The 13,716-nt window shown below is 39.0% G+C and overlaps 1 protein-coding gene across 4 annotated transcripts in view; it reads right to left on the bottom strand.

Moving 5' to 3' along the window:
- Positions 1 to 2,254: 2,254 nt before the first annotated feature.
- WDHD1 (WD repeat and HMG-box DNA binding protein 1) overlaps positions 2,255 to 13,716 on the bottom strand; it is a 30,603-nt gene continuing 19,141 nt past the window's right edge. For all 4 annotated transcript variants that reach the window (XM_031605426.2, XM_090141904.1, XM_031605427.2 and 1 more), the window contains exons 17-26: positions 12,177 to 12,291; positions 10,857 to 10,988; positions 10,277 to 10,494; positions 8,642 to 8,772; positions 6,908 to 6,964; positions 6,015 to 6,058; positions 5,723 to 5,875; positions 5,158 to 5,291; positions 3,799 to 3,934; positions 2,255 to 3,199 (exon numbers count right to left, since the gene is read on the bottom strand). In XM_031605426.2, the coding sequence (XP_031461286.2) occupies positions 2,999 to 3,199; positions 3,799 to 3,934; positions 5,158 to 5,291; positions 5,723 to 5,875; positions 6,015 to 6,058; positions 6,908 to 6,964; positions 8,642 to 8,772; positions 10,277 to 10,494; positions 10,857 to 10,988; positions 12,177 to 12,291 (1,321 nt within the window). In that variant the 3' untranslated portion in view covers positions 2,255 to 2,998. The remainder of the gene's footprint in view (positions 3,200 to 3,798; positions 3,935 to 5,157; positions 5,292 to 5,722; positions 5,876 to 6,014; positions 6,059 to 6,907; positions 6,965 to 8,641; positions 8,773 to 10,276; positions 10,495 to 10,856; positions 10,989 to 12,176; positions 12,292 to 13,716) is intronic.

Genomic DNA, 13,716 nt, shown 5'->3' with positions numbered 1-13,716 from the left:
TATTTCAAAAGAAAAACAGCTAGTCAGGTTTCAAGTTTTCCTTAAAGATCCATTCCATGTTTTCTGGTGGGTTTGGGTTCATTGTTCTGTGAACACCCAGCTCTGCCCAGCCAGGTGGAAGCCTCCTGGCACTGGGAGGTTATTTGCAGCTCCGCCTGCAGCTGGGCAATGGAGCAGAGTGCAGCTCTGATGGAAGAGCTGGGGCCTGGAAGCAAGGCAGGTGCTGCTGCTGGCTGCTAATTTTGGTGCTGAGGCCAGCAGCAGTGCTTAGTAATTAAACATCAGGGTTAAAACGCTGTTCCTCTTTGCACCTCTGCACCATTTTGCAAAGTGGAGGACTGTAGGAAGGGCACACCACCACCTCCAGCCCCCTACCTCCGAGATCCCAGTTGTGATGTAGGAAGCAGTTCTGCTGCTGCTTTCCAGCCCTGTGCACAGCAATGAGATTCAGACTGCGGTTCCCAGGCTGTGAACATTGGGTCTGATGAAACCCACAAAAAAACAAAGCAAAAATTAAGCCAGGAGAAAAGCAAACAGAAACTGGTGACTTGCAAATGAATCTGATATCCTCTCAGTTATTTCCATGAATTCATCCACTAAATCCAGGAGTCTCCATCAAAACAGACCTTTGGCATGTTTGTTCTGAAGAGCCACGTGATTGCTGTCATGGTTTTGTGATTTTTGGTTTTCGGTGACATGACAATTGCAAAGATCCAGCTCTCTGAAACCAGCCAGAAAACTTTTCTGCAAGTTTACTTTGGATGTTTCCTCCCTCCTACAGGAGCCAAAAGGACTTTGGATGCTTTGTGGGACCAGCTGTACCTACCTGCTTCCATTGTAGAGCAGGAACTGTGCTGGATTTGTGCAATATGAAGATGTGAGATAGCAAACAGACACAGACCCAACAGCTGGATCTACAGACCAGCTTGGTTCTGTTTCCCTTTCACTAGCAGCATTCTTTTTTCCCCAAAAAACAATGCCACTGCATCAGAAGCTACCAGGAAGCATCCTGCTCAGGAGGAATAAGGTAGAAATATTTCACTTACTGATAGGTGCCCAGATATTCCCAAAGTCATCCAATCTGAACATTCTGCTTTTCAAGGAGGGATTTCCATCTAACTTATTAAAATGTTTGGTTGTTTTTTTTTTTTTTCCCATCATGATTTGGGTCACAGAGTACATTTCTAAGCCAGTTCCAGACTCTTTTCTTATCTACCTGATTTTTCAGCTCACCTTTTGAGCCTGCAAAGGACTTCAATGTCCTGAGCCCAAGGTATAAATGCATTGCACAAGTACACGATGCAGCCTTCACGAGGGAGCCTTAGGAGCTTAATCACTCCAGATGGAGACTTAATTTCTTCTTGTATTTTGGCCTGCATAAAAGGACACTGGGCAGGTAGCTCAGCTTGAATATTAAGAAAAAAAGAAATGTTATCCATTCCCACTCACCCCATCTCCCAGGACCGTGATGAGCACTCTAAGCTGTCATCACAACGACCTAGTCCAGCAGAAAAACAACATTACACAGTTCACTAAGCCCACAGTGATTTTCTATCAGGATGTTTTTCTTACCACTGCTATGCTGTTTTTCTTCAGTAAACCCAAATGCTGAAATATGCCTCACTGCCTAAAATATTCATCCTGTACAGTCATCAATACCATCATTTCTTCCCAAAGCATGCAGACAACTGTTGGAAAATCCCACTACTCTTCTGGATTTTCTGCTCTGTGTCAATACAGTCCCTCTTTGTAAGGACACTTACATTAATTATTACTTGCAGCCTACTGTCAGCACTGAACAATAACATGAGAAACAATTATAAGAACAGTGGATGTAAAAAAGGGATTTAAATTAATGGGTCTTAAGATTTTTCTCTATTTGTGCTTACCATCCCAGCTGACATCATAACCCTTCTATTTTCTAAGTACAGGGAAAACAGGAGGGTTTTTTTTGCAGAACACCTCCACAATGTACAAAAATCACTCTGGATCTTCAACCTACAGGTTTTAATGTTAAAAATGTCTTCCCAATGGAGAATCATTTAGCTTTTCAATAATAAAATGAAGATAAATGAAGAATAAAAACAAAAAGAAAAGATCTGTAAAGCCAGGGGAAAAAAAAAACAACAGGATGCAGTTATGTTAAATTGGGTTAATTTATCTCAAAAGAAAAAAAAAAGTTCTGAAACTTGAATTTGTTTTAAATGTATCAGTTAGACATATTGCCTCTTCCCCAAAGAAGGGTAAATATTACTGCCTTAAAGTCTGTTTAATTACAAAAACTGTAAAGGAAAGGAACAATCACATTTCATTTTAAAAACAAACACATGAAACAATGCACACAATTTCTGAGCACTGAAGTACAGACAGGAAAAGCACATTTGCATAGTCTGGCATGGCTCATTTTTGTACACCTCATACTTCTAATTCAGCTTCGGTCCTACCTGCTCTGGTTTGCTGTCCCAGCCTGGGTCAGGCTTCTCAGTGACTGCCTCACATGCTGAAACTGCAGCTGACCATCAAGAAGATGTTAAGTCATCATGTCCCCCTCCTTCTCATTCCTTGGACTGTCCTTCTCTTACAAGTGTTTGCAGCAGGCAGAAGGAATGGTACAGAAGTCATGACTCTAAAACCACAGGACAGTTTCTGTACATAGCATATGCCCCCCAAAATGACTCACCCATATTTATTATTATTATTAGCACCAAATATTATGAGTGTGCAGACACATGGCTACACAAAACTGTGGAACTGCACTTCTAGGTAACAGGTCCATTAGCATTAGCTTTTCTGTCACTCTTTACACTAGCAAATTGCAAAGAGACCTGATGAATGGATTCAACGTTTCCCTAAAGAGTTGATCATAAAATATTGTCTAAAAACATTTGGAGCAAGGCACTCTCTCTTTTTGCTAGTGCTCTTTGAGTACAGTGGCAAATTTCTGAAAACACTGGGTAACTGCACTGAGAAAGCAGATGCTGAGAAGGTACCACATTATTTAGCTCTGCTTGAATGCAAAAGATGACAGTCTGACATTGGTAGATTGATCTAAAGGCTTCTTCTTTTTGGATACATTTGAGTCCTCCGATTTTTGCTCCTCATTCTTTTTCACCTCATCTTCAGCAGCTGTGGGACGCTTTCGTTTTTTATCTTCTGTTAAATCATTTACTGCTCCACCTTTTGCTTTCTCAGTCCACACCTTTGAAGAAAGTACATCGTTAAATAGGAAATGACACAGCAGGCCACAAAATTCACTGCATTATTTTACATGTCCTCTTTCTCTGATTGTAAGGAAGCGCTGGAGTAATTCCTGTTAAGAACTAAGAGAGACTGCTCATCAAGTTGAGTAAAATGTCCTCAATTTTTTTTTTGTAACAGCATTCACCTTCAAAACTATAATTCCTTTGAGCCTGTATATGCAACTGAAGGCTTTAATGGTCTTCCTGGACAAATAAGAAAGCCAAAAGGCTTTAAAACCAAGCCCCGGTGAATTAAGTCTCACTATATCACTTTTAACTCCTTCCCTTCTCATTTGTTATTTCTTCATTGATTACATTTCTCCCAGATGCCCCATTTTGGGAAAGCAGCTTTCTGTTTTATTTATTATTAAGACATCAACACAGTAAATATTTTCACAACATGTACGTTTTAGATCACGGTCCAATTCAGAACATAAGTTCCTGAGGATGGACAGCAGTGGAATTTAGAGGGAAAAAAGCGCTAACTGGAAATAATCAAAGAATTTGGTGGGGGAAAAAAGAAATCTAAAATAAAAATAAATTCGAGAATATTTCTTACCATTCTTTCTTCTGTTGACAGAATCCTAAACCGACTCATGCCTTCTTTTATTACTTCTGCTTCATTCAGACCAGGATTATCCGTTAAAATGTTTGCTCTGTTCTCTTCTAGCCACATCTGGAAACCTGTCTTTGGTCTAAAACAAGCACAGAAAAAATATCAGCTAATGAAGGTTACAAGGAAACCATATGCCCCAAAATAACGTTTCTAAACAGCACTTGAGAGGGTTTTTTGTTCTCAAAAGAAAAAGCATATATAGTCAGCAGTTCACTTTCTCCTCTTGCAGTATGCTAACAGAACATGCTGACAAGGCAAGACTAATCCAAGCATTTTTATTAATTCTGTGATATATGTGGAGATTAACATTTCAGGTTGAGAATGATAAAGCATAATGGTTCTCTTCCTTTCTGACAAGGTCTCATCAACCTAAAAATAGAGCACATATTAGCACGTTTCAGCTAATCCTTTTCACAGTTCTCTTTGTGCCATGCTTTAGAACCTTATCTGTTAAGGCTAATGAAAAGAATACTAGTCCAAATGAATAATAATTACGTTTGACTTCCTCAGTTAAATGAAGTCTAAATGAAAAGCCATTATAATAATGCAAGTTTCATGAGGACTGGGATTGTGGAAAATACATCCACTACAGAGGAATAACACGCATTAAGAGTGTTAACTAGAAAGAGATATATTGTTTAAGTGATGTCAGTTTTTTGCTTTCTTTTTTTCCTTAAGAAGTATATAAATAAAATTGTAAAACAAAAATACACAACACAAAGCAAACCAGCAGCACCCATATTAAAATTAACTATTTACACTTCCACATGTAACGTTTAGCTTTCAGATCTCTGAGTCTGCCTAGGCGTGTTTTAATGTTAAGCTTTCCCTATATTTGGAAATAGTGCAGCAGCATGGCTTATCATTCAAAAGTTATTAACAGTTTCAAAATTATTAAGGTAAAAATTGTTGCTTACACCCCTGAAATGATACACTGTGCATTACACACTGTTTATTATTCATCCACATACTCATGCACACACGCTACAAATTTGTTTCAGGCTGATGCAAAACTTACACTTTGAATAATGCTGCCATGCATAACTGGAAAGACTGAATAAACAGAAAATTTCACTGCTCTATCACTGTGAATGTGATAAGCATGTTATCAAATTGCCACAATGTAAGCACCAGTTCGCTGTTCTTCAGAAGAAAACTCACAAATGTGACAACTTGTAGCTAACACTTCAATATTGATATAAAGCCACCTTGGCTAGCCCTACGTCTTCAAAACAAATAGTTTTTGGACTTGCCATTCTATCAAGATTAGACTATGGCATTGAGCAGCAAGTGTTCACTCACCTTTTGTTTTCAGTGTTGTCCTGTGCAGTGACTTGGACCGCAGGGGGTTCATTTCCTGCTTTTTCTTCTCTTTCTTCCACTCTTTTTTCACTGGAGCCAGGTGTGCGTACCTGGAAGAAGGACGCTGCTGAAGCCTGGAGAAGTTGGTGTATTAAAAAAATAAGGTGAATGAAAAAATGCAGCAGTGCCACCCTCAAACAATGCACATCATAGAGCCTAACAAAAAGCAAACCTTTTCCTAAAGACGTAGCAATCATTTCCATGAATGGAACAACTAATCCAAAAAATGTACCATAAACCACTCGACTTCAGCACAGCTGACATTTACTTAACATTATTTAAAATAAAAGCAAGAGATTCACTGCAGAATATAATTTCTACAAATGAAGCAACACTTTTTTATTCCTGTTCTGGGTTTGCATAAATTTCTGCATTATGCTTAAAAGAACACTGCCATCTACAACGATTTACTAAATCAACAGGTTTCACACTTGATGAAAGCTGGTGAAACTCAATTGACTGTTTTTCGCTTATTGAAATAACGTGAAAAGACCAGAATCATTACCTGCTTAGACTTCGGCTTAGGAATCAGAGGCTTTATAACTGGAGAGCTCTGCTTGTTTACAGCTCGATTGCTAGAAATTTTCTTTGAGTATTTGCTCATAGTGTCTAGAACATTAGCTGAGGGGACCAATGGGTCCTTTTTGCTGGATGACACCTAGCAAAACAAATAAACAGACACTTTCTTTATCCTCTGTCCCTCAAAGATTTCTGTCGCAGTTGTACTGTAAATTTAGACATAATCATCTGCTGTGATTTTCAGAACACCACAACCAAATCAGCTTCAAGATTCTTACCTTGAAGGGATTCACTCGTCCTTGGCTGCTTGATGCAATTACAGCTATTTAATAGGAAAGAAAAAAAAAAGAATGTAAAAATGTGTGTGTATGCAACACGCACATTGTAGATAAGTGGATGAAAGATCATTAACCTCATTTGCAAAAAACATGGCTAACACTCATTTTTCATGTTTCAGCCTCTGTTAGTTGAAAATTAAAGATGATGACTAGATCAGAGGCATCCATTATCCCACACCAAAGCAAAGAAGTTCCCTTTAGGCTTGAAAGCATTTGGATAAAAAGAAAAGCACTTTGTTAACTGCATGAAGGTTATACCATACATCCTCAGCTATTATTAGTCATCAGAAAAGCCACACTGGACCAACAACCTACAAATCCATAGGAACACCCATTATTTCCTCCATTTCCATTCCTATTCATCTTGCTGGAGGATGGCAGGAGGGAAGAAGCAAGAAAGCATAAGGGATTGTATTTTGCCCTGCCTGTTAAACCAGACACACAGTTCTATGGCAGAGTTACTAACTGTGCTCTGTAAGTGCAATCAATGAACATATCTGTAATTATGAAGACAAATCAAATGATCATTGTTCTAATTTTTCCCTGTCTGAAAGAACACCTTCAGGACACAGCCAGGCAGACAACTGATTCAGCACTTGGCAGAAGCAAGGTTATCAGCATAGTGTTGAAGAGCATCATTAGGTAAAGATGACATCAACAGGAATAAGGAACCTCTTAAAAATGTGAGGATAACAATCAGCATAAGTTACTCCTTGACAGCACTGTTAGGCACTCTATTATAGTAGCAATGGGAGGACAGAAAATAAAAACAGGAACAGAGGTGGTGAAGCATAGCAAAGTTCTTATTCTGCAATAAATGGAGATTTACTCACCAGACTTAGGAGTAATCACCTCTGCTGAAGAGACTGCTTTGGAGAAAGGATTTGGCCCTTTGGAACAAAAAAGTACAGTAAAAAGGTAATAACATAACCAGTTAAAAACAAAATCCTAAACACACAAGCAAGTCATAGGAAAGCAGTCTATTTTAAAGCATATTTGTTCATTTCCGAATTATGCACAAGCTTTTACAAAGCCATCCATCTTCTTTACCTGGATTTATCTTAAGAGTTGTATACTTATTTCTTAAACCTATTTTTTTGAATTAGAAAAGCTAGTCATGTCTGAAAGAGAGAAGCATGATTTTTAAATAAATACCTAACAATAAGAGGTAGACAACTATAAGATATGCCAATGCTGTAAAAAGTAAATATAAATAACTATAGTAAAACAGAAAGCAGTAGTTCTGTTTTAGAGGTAAAGCTATCTTTCCATCCATTCATCTTTTGTCTCCTTTTTTTGTATGTAAGAAGCTAATACATCTTACAGACCAAGTAAAATGAGAATAATCACTAAGCTCATTAAGCTTTTCTCCTCCAGATCACCACTTGGAAGCCCCCAAGTGAACATTTTCAGTACACAGAAACATACAGCAGGAAAGATGAGGAGGTAAATGGAGACAAAGTAAAGGGGAAAAAAATACAGCCTGCCTATGGTAATGACAGGAACATCAGAACACTGCAGACTGCCTGACAACTCTTTTGGAGTAAAAGTCCAGATGCTGAAGAGGGAATACTCAGTGAACTATTGGTCCATCAGTTCATCCCCTGCAAGACTTGAACTGAAATCAAATAATAGCATCACAGAGTGACCTACTACATTAGAAACAGTGTCAGGCAACAAAAAACCTCCCCAGGGATCCTTTTAAACAGTTATGGATGATACACAAGCAAGCTGTGACAGAGCAGGAGATACACATTCTGTTATTCTGCAGTGACTGCAGGCACAAGCTGGGCTATGGACCCCAATCAGGTGGGCTCTATCATGCAGGGAATTCTGGTAACAGGAAGCTCAGGGGCAGAATTTTCTGTGTCACCCTTTTAGACCTGTTGCATATTTTTTCATGTGTTAAAGCCAAGATGGATTAGAAACCACTAGGCCTGTTCTAATTAGCCAGCAGAAAACATAGCCCCTGCTACAGTTGCAAATTTTTGAAACTCACTGAAAGAAACATGATTAATTTTTACTGGCTTCTAAATTGAACCTCACCTATTTGTTAGGTGGTGTGCCTGTCTTTCCTAAATTTTATGTAAAAAATAAAAAATTAAATAAAAAACGAGAAAAAACTCTATTAGGACAGTTGGACTACATGATCTTGTAGGCCCTTTCCAACCTTGTGATTCTGATTGTTTGTTTGGTGCCATATACTGCTGAGTTATCCAAACTAAAAGTTATCAGGGAATTTCCAGAATTCTTTATCAAGTCTGCGAAGAACACATCCAGATAAGATGTCTTGATAGGACAAGGGGAAATGGTTTCCAGTAAAAGAGGGGAGATTTAGACTGCACATCAGAAAGAAGTTTTTTACGATAAGGGTAGTGAAGCACTGGCACAGATTTCCCAGACAGGTGGTTGATGCCCTGCTCCTGTAGACATCCAAGCTCAGGCTGGATGGGGCTCTGATCAAGGTGTTCCTGTTCATAGCACTGAACTAGATGGCCTCTAAGGGTTCCTTCCAACTCAAACGGTTCTATAGCTTCCATCCTATTCAGAGAACAGATTTTTCTTACTCTGTTTAGGTACTTCAGGCATTCCTTCTGCTTCCTCACACCCATCACTTTCCTCAGCCTCTTCCATCTCTTGGTCCTGCTGAGCACTTCTGCCTGGCAGCTGGCCCCACTCTGTGGCAGAGGTGCTGTAACTAAAAGGAAGGAATTCATCAGAAAGGAAGAGGTGCCTGGAACTCCACCACATTCAGACAGTAAACTGTAAGGAAGGAAGGCTAACTTAACTAATTTAGGAAACAAGATGAATAACATTTGGCACTTGTTACACCGATTACAATGCAATGATTACTAAAAATCAAGTTCCATTAACCACTTCAGTTCAGCACAAAGCACTTGCAGTGGTTCTCATGCAGCTTTAAGACAGACCACACTGCTATAAAACCACCTGAGCCTCACACCCAGTACAATGCTCGCACCATTCTTCAAACAGCTCTGCACGCAAGAGCAAACACTCAAACAGAGTGTTTCTTCAGAGCTCACAACAAGGCTGCTAAGGACACTTTGCCACAAAGGTAAACACAAACAGAAGACACCTTCTGTAATCTCCATTTAAATATAAATACCTCCACTATCATGAGAAATACCGGGCTATTTTTCTGCATAAACAAATGCACACGTGACAACAGAGACTCATATGTTCAGTCTGAAGTTTAGACAGCAGGTTTTCACGTTTAACCCAGTTATTTTCTAAATTCCCTAATTATAGTATGTACATTTCTTGCATTTCCCTCTTTACTGATTACTAAAATGCATGTACATGTAAACAAAAGGTTCATTTTCTTAATTAGAATGCCAGTATTCAATTGCTTGGGTGCTAAGAACAATCCAGTGTCTGTGATGTATTTCAGCCCTCGGAGTGGCTGAACTTGCAGACATGAGATAGCAACTCCCATTCATGCTCCAGAAGGGGGCAGAGCATTTGGCAAGGAGTTTTAAATATGCAGTTTCACACAGGAGAAAAGGGAATGGCTATAGATAAATCCCTCTGCTTATCACTTCCTCTTGCTTAAAACAGTTACAAATTGCATACAGAAAATTGCTATGGGAGGACATTGCTTCTGATAAAACATTATGACATTTCTCTGCATTATCAGACTGGTGGTTAGCTACTTGCTTCCTTCCAGCTGCATCATCCAGATGCCAAGCAAGAACACACTCTTCTGTATGTTCTGTATGTTCCACAGTTTAAAATAAATTCAAAACAACAAAAATAAACAGACAGAAGAAAATAAATTTCTTTTGCCTCCAGATAAAACAGATGTAGGTATAGGAGGAAAGGTAGGCAGCACAGATATAAAGGAATGAATGCACAGCAAACCTGTAATATTTCATTCGTTTTGAAGAGCTGGGATTAGAAGTGAGGGAATAAGACATAGTGGGATACCCTGAGGTAGCTGAAAGAAGAGGGAGCTGGAGGGAAGTAAAAGGGCTTTAAGATGGGTGTGGATGAAAGAGAGGTAAAAGGCAAAGAGAAAAAAAAGATAGGTTGGAGTCGATGGAAACAACAAAAGCTTAGAAGAAAACAAAAGTAAAAAACAATCAGAGCAACTCAGAATCAGGTCCACTTTGCCTCTGAAGCCACTGTTAAGAAATCAGTAAAAACATTCCCAGGTTTTTAATCCTGGAAATTTGTATTACCCAGCATTTGAATGAGTTCGGACATCCTCCTCCTCCTCTTCATCCCCCAGTGCTGTTGCCAATTCACTTGCTTTCTCTACAGCCATCTCGCTGAGTCGCTCAGCTAAATTAAGTCTTCGAGAGCGGGACGCATACTTGATGGCTAAATTCACAACATTTTGTGTCATGAGGTCAGCAAGTTCCACACAGCGGAATTCACGCTCCAGTTTACAAGAAAGCTGAAAGGAGAAAAGCCTTGAGAGCTACATACTTCAGTGACACAGCTCTCTGAAAAGTACAGGACCAGAACACGATGAGGTTTTGTGTACCTAGTGAATAAACTGCCAAAAGTTATCAATGTTCTTTTAGAAGGTTGTTTTTTTCTTTAATTTTTGGTTAAGAAGCCTTCCTTCTTTCTATCCTGTGATAAGCAATGACAACATGAACTGCCATCCACCTCTTATTGCATTTGGGGAGCACTAACTTCCACTGGATGAGCCAGACTTCCACTCACAGAATCACATCAGAGTTTAAATCAAATGCCATCTACTCAAAATAAAGTTTCAAGGGTTATTTTTGTTTTTGATTTCCTTGTACTTACAGCAAACAATTTCATCAGAAGTTCCTGCTGTTCCTTCACTGGCTGACTTTTAGCATTTTCATCAAGCTCGTAGCCATTTTTTGATAAGTAATCCACATAGTTGTGAAATACAACTGAACGCCAGTATTGCTCCTGAAAAAGAGAGAGAGACATTCTTCAGGTCAGGTGGGGATAAACAGGGAAGCTCCTAGCTCAATGCCTAACAACTTACAAAGGATTTTATCATTCATTCTTAAATCTTCTTTCCATTTTATAACAATGGTGAGAGGTAGACAATTCTCCTCAAATGCCAATGCCTCATGAGGATAAACAGACCACACTAACATCCATCTACAAACTGAACAAGACTCCATGTATTCTAAATTCCATTTGCACCACAGGCTTTCAGTAGGATGATTCTTAGGTATTTATCACTTTGCTACCAGCATAGGCAATTCTAGAACAAATTGATTGTTTTATCTTGTAATTTCTGTCCTACAGCGAAGTGGAAATATTCCACAGTAACACTGGAACTGTAGGAGAAATGCTCATTTGTGAGACAGCTGAAAAAGACCCCTCATATCTGATGTTTTCCAGTGAAATACTGGTATGATTATTCTACCAGCCTAGCTCCGTGGAAAAATAACTCATTCAAAGCCACTAAATTCTCATTAGATCTATTAGGAATCATCTGTTTCTTTGTAAGCACAACACACACTGAATACACATTCCCTCAGGCTAAATCCTGAAGTTTCCCTTTTATTGTTTGGAAAGGACAAGAAAAACAAAACAAAACAAGCAAACCATCACAGTCTATCAAATAAAGAATAAATTAATAGATAAATAGATCTTCAACATGAATTAAAATGAGTTCATAGAAGCAAAGTACTTGTTGAAACTCTTTACACTTCTATCAACGAGAATAAACTTCCAACAGCTAGACAGTCTCTAAGTTTGAGGCCAGCATTTCATGTTCATTTCTATTTTGTGTACTACAGCTGAACCCCACAACACCATAACACATAAATCAATTAAAAATTGGATAACTAATACACTTTTCTAGATGTTCTCCTTTATTGGTCAGAATGAGATTATTTGTAAATATAAACCTTGTGTCAACTCTAATAGCTTCATTAGGTAATCTACTAGAACCAGCTGTAGAGCAAAACAAAAGAAAAAAGCCACACAAAAGCCTGAACTCAGATAACCTCCATAGCCAGGTGCCTTATGCAGAGTTTGTACCACTCCCTTCCTTGCAGAGATGATTAATAGAAAGCTTGTATAATCCCTACTATGTGGATGTCTAAGACAATCAGCTGTGGTCTCAACATCATTCCATACCTCCATCTGTCCCTTTTCTGTTGTAACTTGGCAGTAAGGGAGTGTAAAAGATAATATTGCCACTGCAGGACGTGGAAGTGTCGGAGGGAATCGGGCTCCTTTGCAAGGAATACACCTGTGCATGGGAAACAAAAAGCAGATGCAATCCTCATCATCTAAACCACGTCTCTTAAGAAGCAAGATACTTTAAGAGGATTTGGTCTTTAAAAAGTAGTAATTAAATTACTGACTTAAATATAGCACGATGTAAGATTGCATTATGAAGGGTTATTTTTACACTGCAACCAATAAAAGATTTTGAAAGCAGCAAGGCACACGCTGCTCTTGTTCACATCAGAAACTCCAAGTGTGGCACAGAACAGACACAGATCTCTATCTCACACAACACACTATCTGACAGCAATTACAAAACATAAGTGCAGCTTATTAAATGCAGAATCTACCAAACAACAAAAGGCCACTGGAAAAAGAGCAGGCACATCAACTGCTTATTCTGATGAAGGTTTTGGACTTCACAGTGATCTATTTAGGCACACAGAGAGCGAAAACAAAAAGGAAGGGCATGCAGATACACATATACTAACAACGTAGTCTTAATGTTTCATTAAACTAGTGTTCTGGTAACTATCACTTAAGCAAAACATTGATTGGAGAAGAGCTGTGGTTCCAGCAGCACCAACAAGCATTGACAAAAATGTCTGGTTTCATAGCTCTAAGTTAGTGTTTCAAACACTAGGGGAAAAAGGAACAGGAAGCATTAGAGCTCTGGCTATCCACGCTGATTACAGCATATGTTGTTCCTATAATAACCCTCCCCCCTCCTTATCTTCAGTATGCTGGTGGCTTTGAATTGAATGCCCTTTGCAATTCAGAGGTCAGCACCATCCTTCTTGGAGCAGAAAGACGAGATGACTGACTTGCAGCTGACCATCCCACTAATACAATGTGTCCTGCACATTTTTGGTGAACTGCATGACCAGCAAAGTGAGACAGCCTAAATTTCAATGAAATGTAACAGGTTGCCCAAGGAGGTTGTGGATGCCCCATCCCTGCAGGCATTCAAGGCCAGGCTGGATGTGGCTCTGGGCAGCCTGGTCTGCTGGTTGGCGACTTGCACATAGCAGGGGGTTGGAACTGGATGAGCAGTGTGCTCTTTTGCAACCCAGGCCATACTATCATTCTATGATTCTATGATCCAGTGGGAAAAGGACATAGATCACTGAATAAGCCTACACACAAAGCTTGGCAACTAAGTGTCTCAGATTTTTGTTACAATTAAGAGGAATACTCACATTTTAAAGTAATGGCTCACTCTCAGCTAAATAATTATTTGAGCACATCAGCTCAAAGATGTGATTTCCAAAAGCCACAGTTTAAATATTAACATAATACCAGTTTGTTCTTATTTATCTGTGCCTAACATTGTAGATAGTTTACAGGATTTGAGTCTTCTCTAAGGGACAAAAGGAAAAAAATATAGCTAAAAACTCAGGTATTTGAAAAACATATCAACAACAGAAGCAGAATCCTAAGAGCAAGC

The sequence above is a fragment of the Phasianus colchicus genome, chromosome 5 (genome assembly GCF_987193195.1).
Source record: "Phasianus colchicus chromosome 5, bPhaCol1.hap1.1, whole genome shotgun sequence".
Classification (NCBI taxonomy): Eukaryota; Metazoa; Chordata; class Aves; order Galliformes; family Phasianidae; genus Phasianus; species Phasianus colchicus.
The sequence above is the reverse complement of the archived record's forward strand: the minus strand, read 5'-3'. Positions and strand labels throughout refer to the sequence as shown.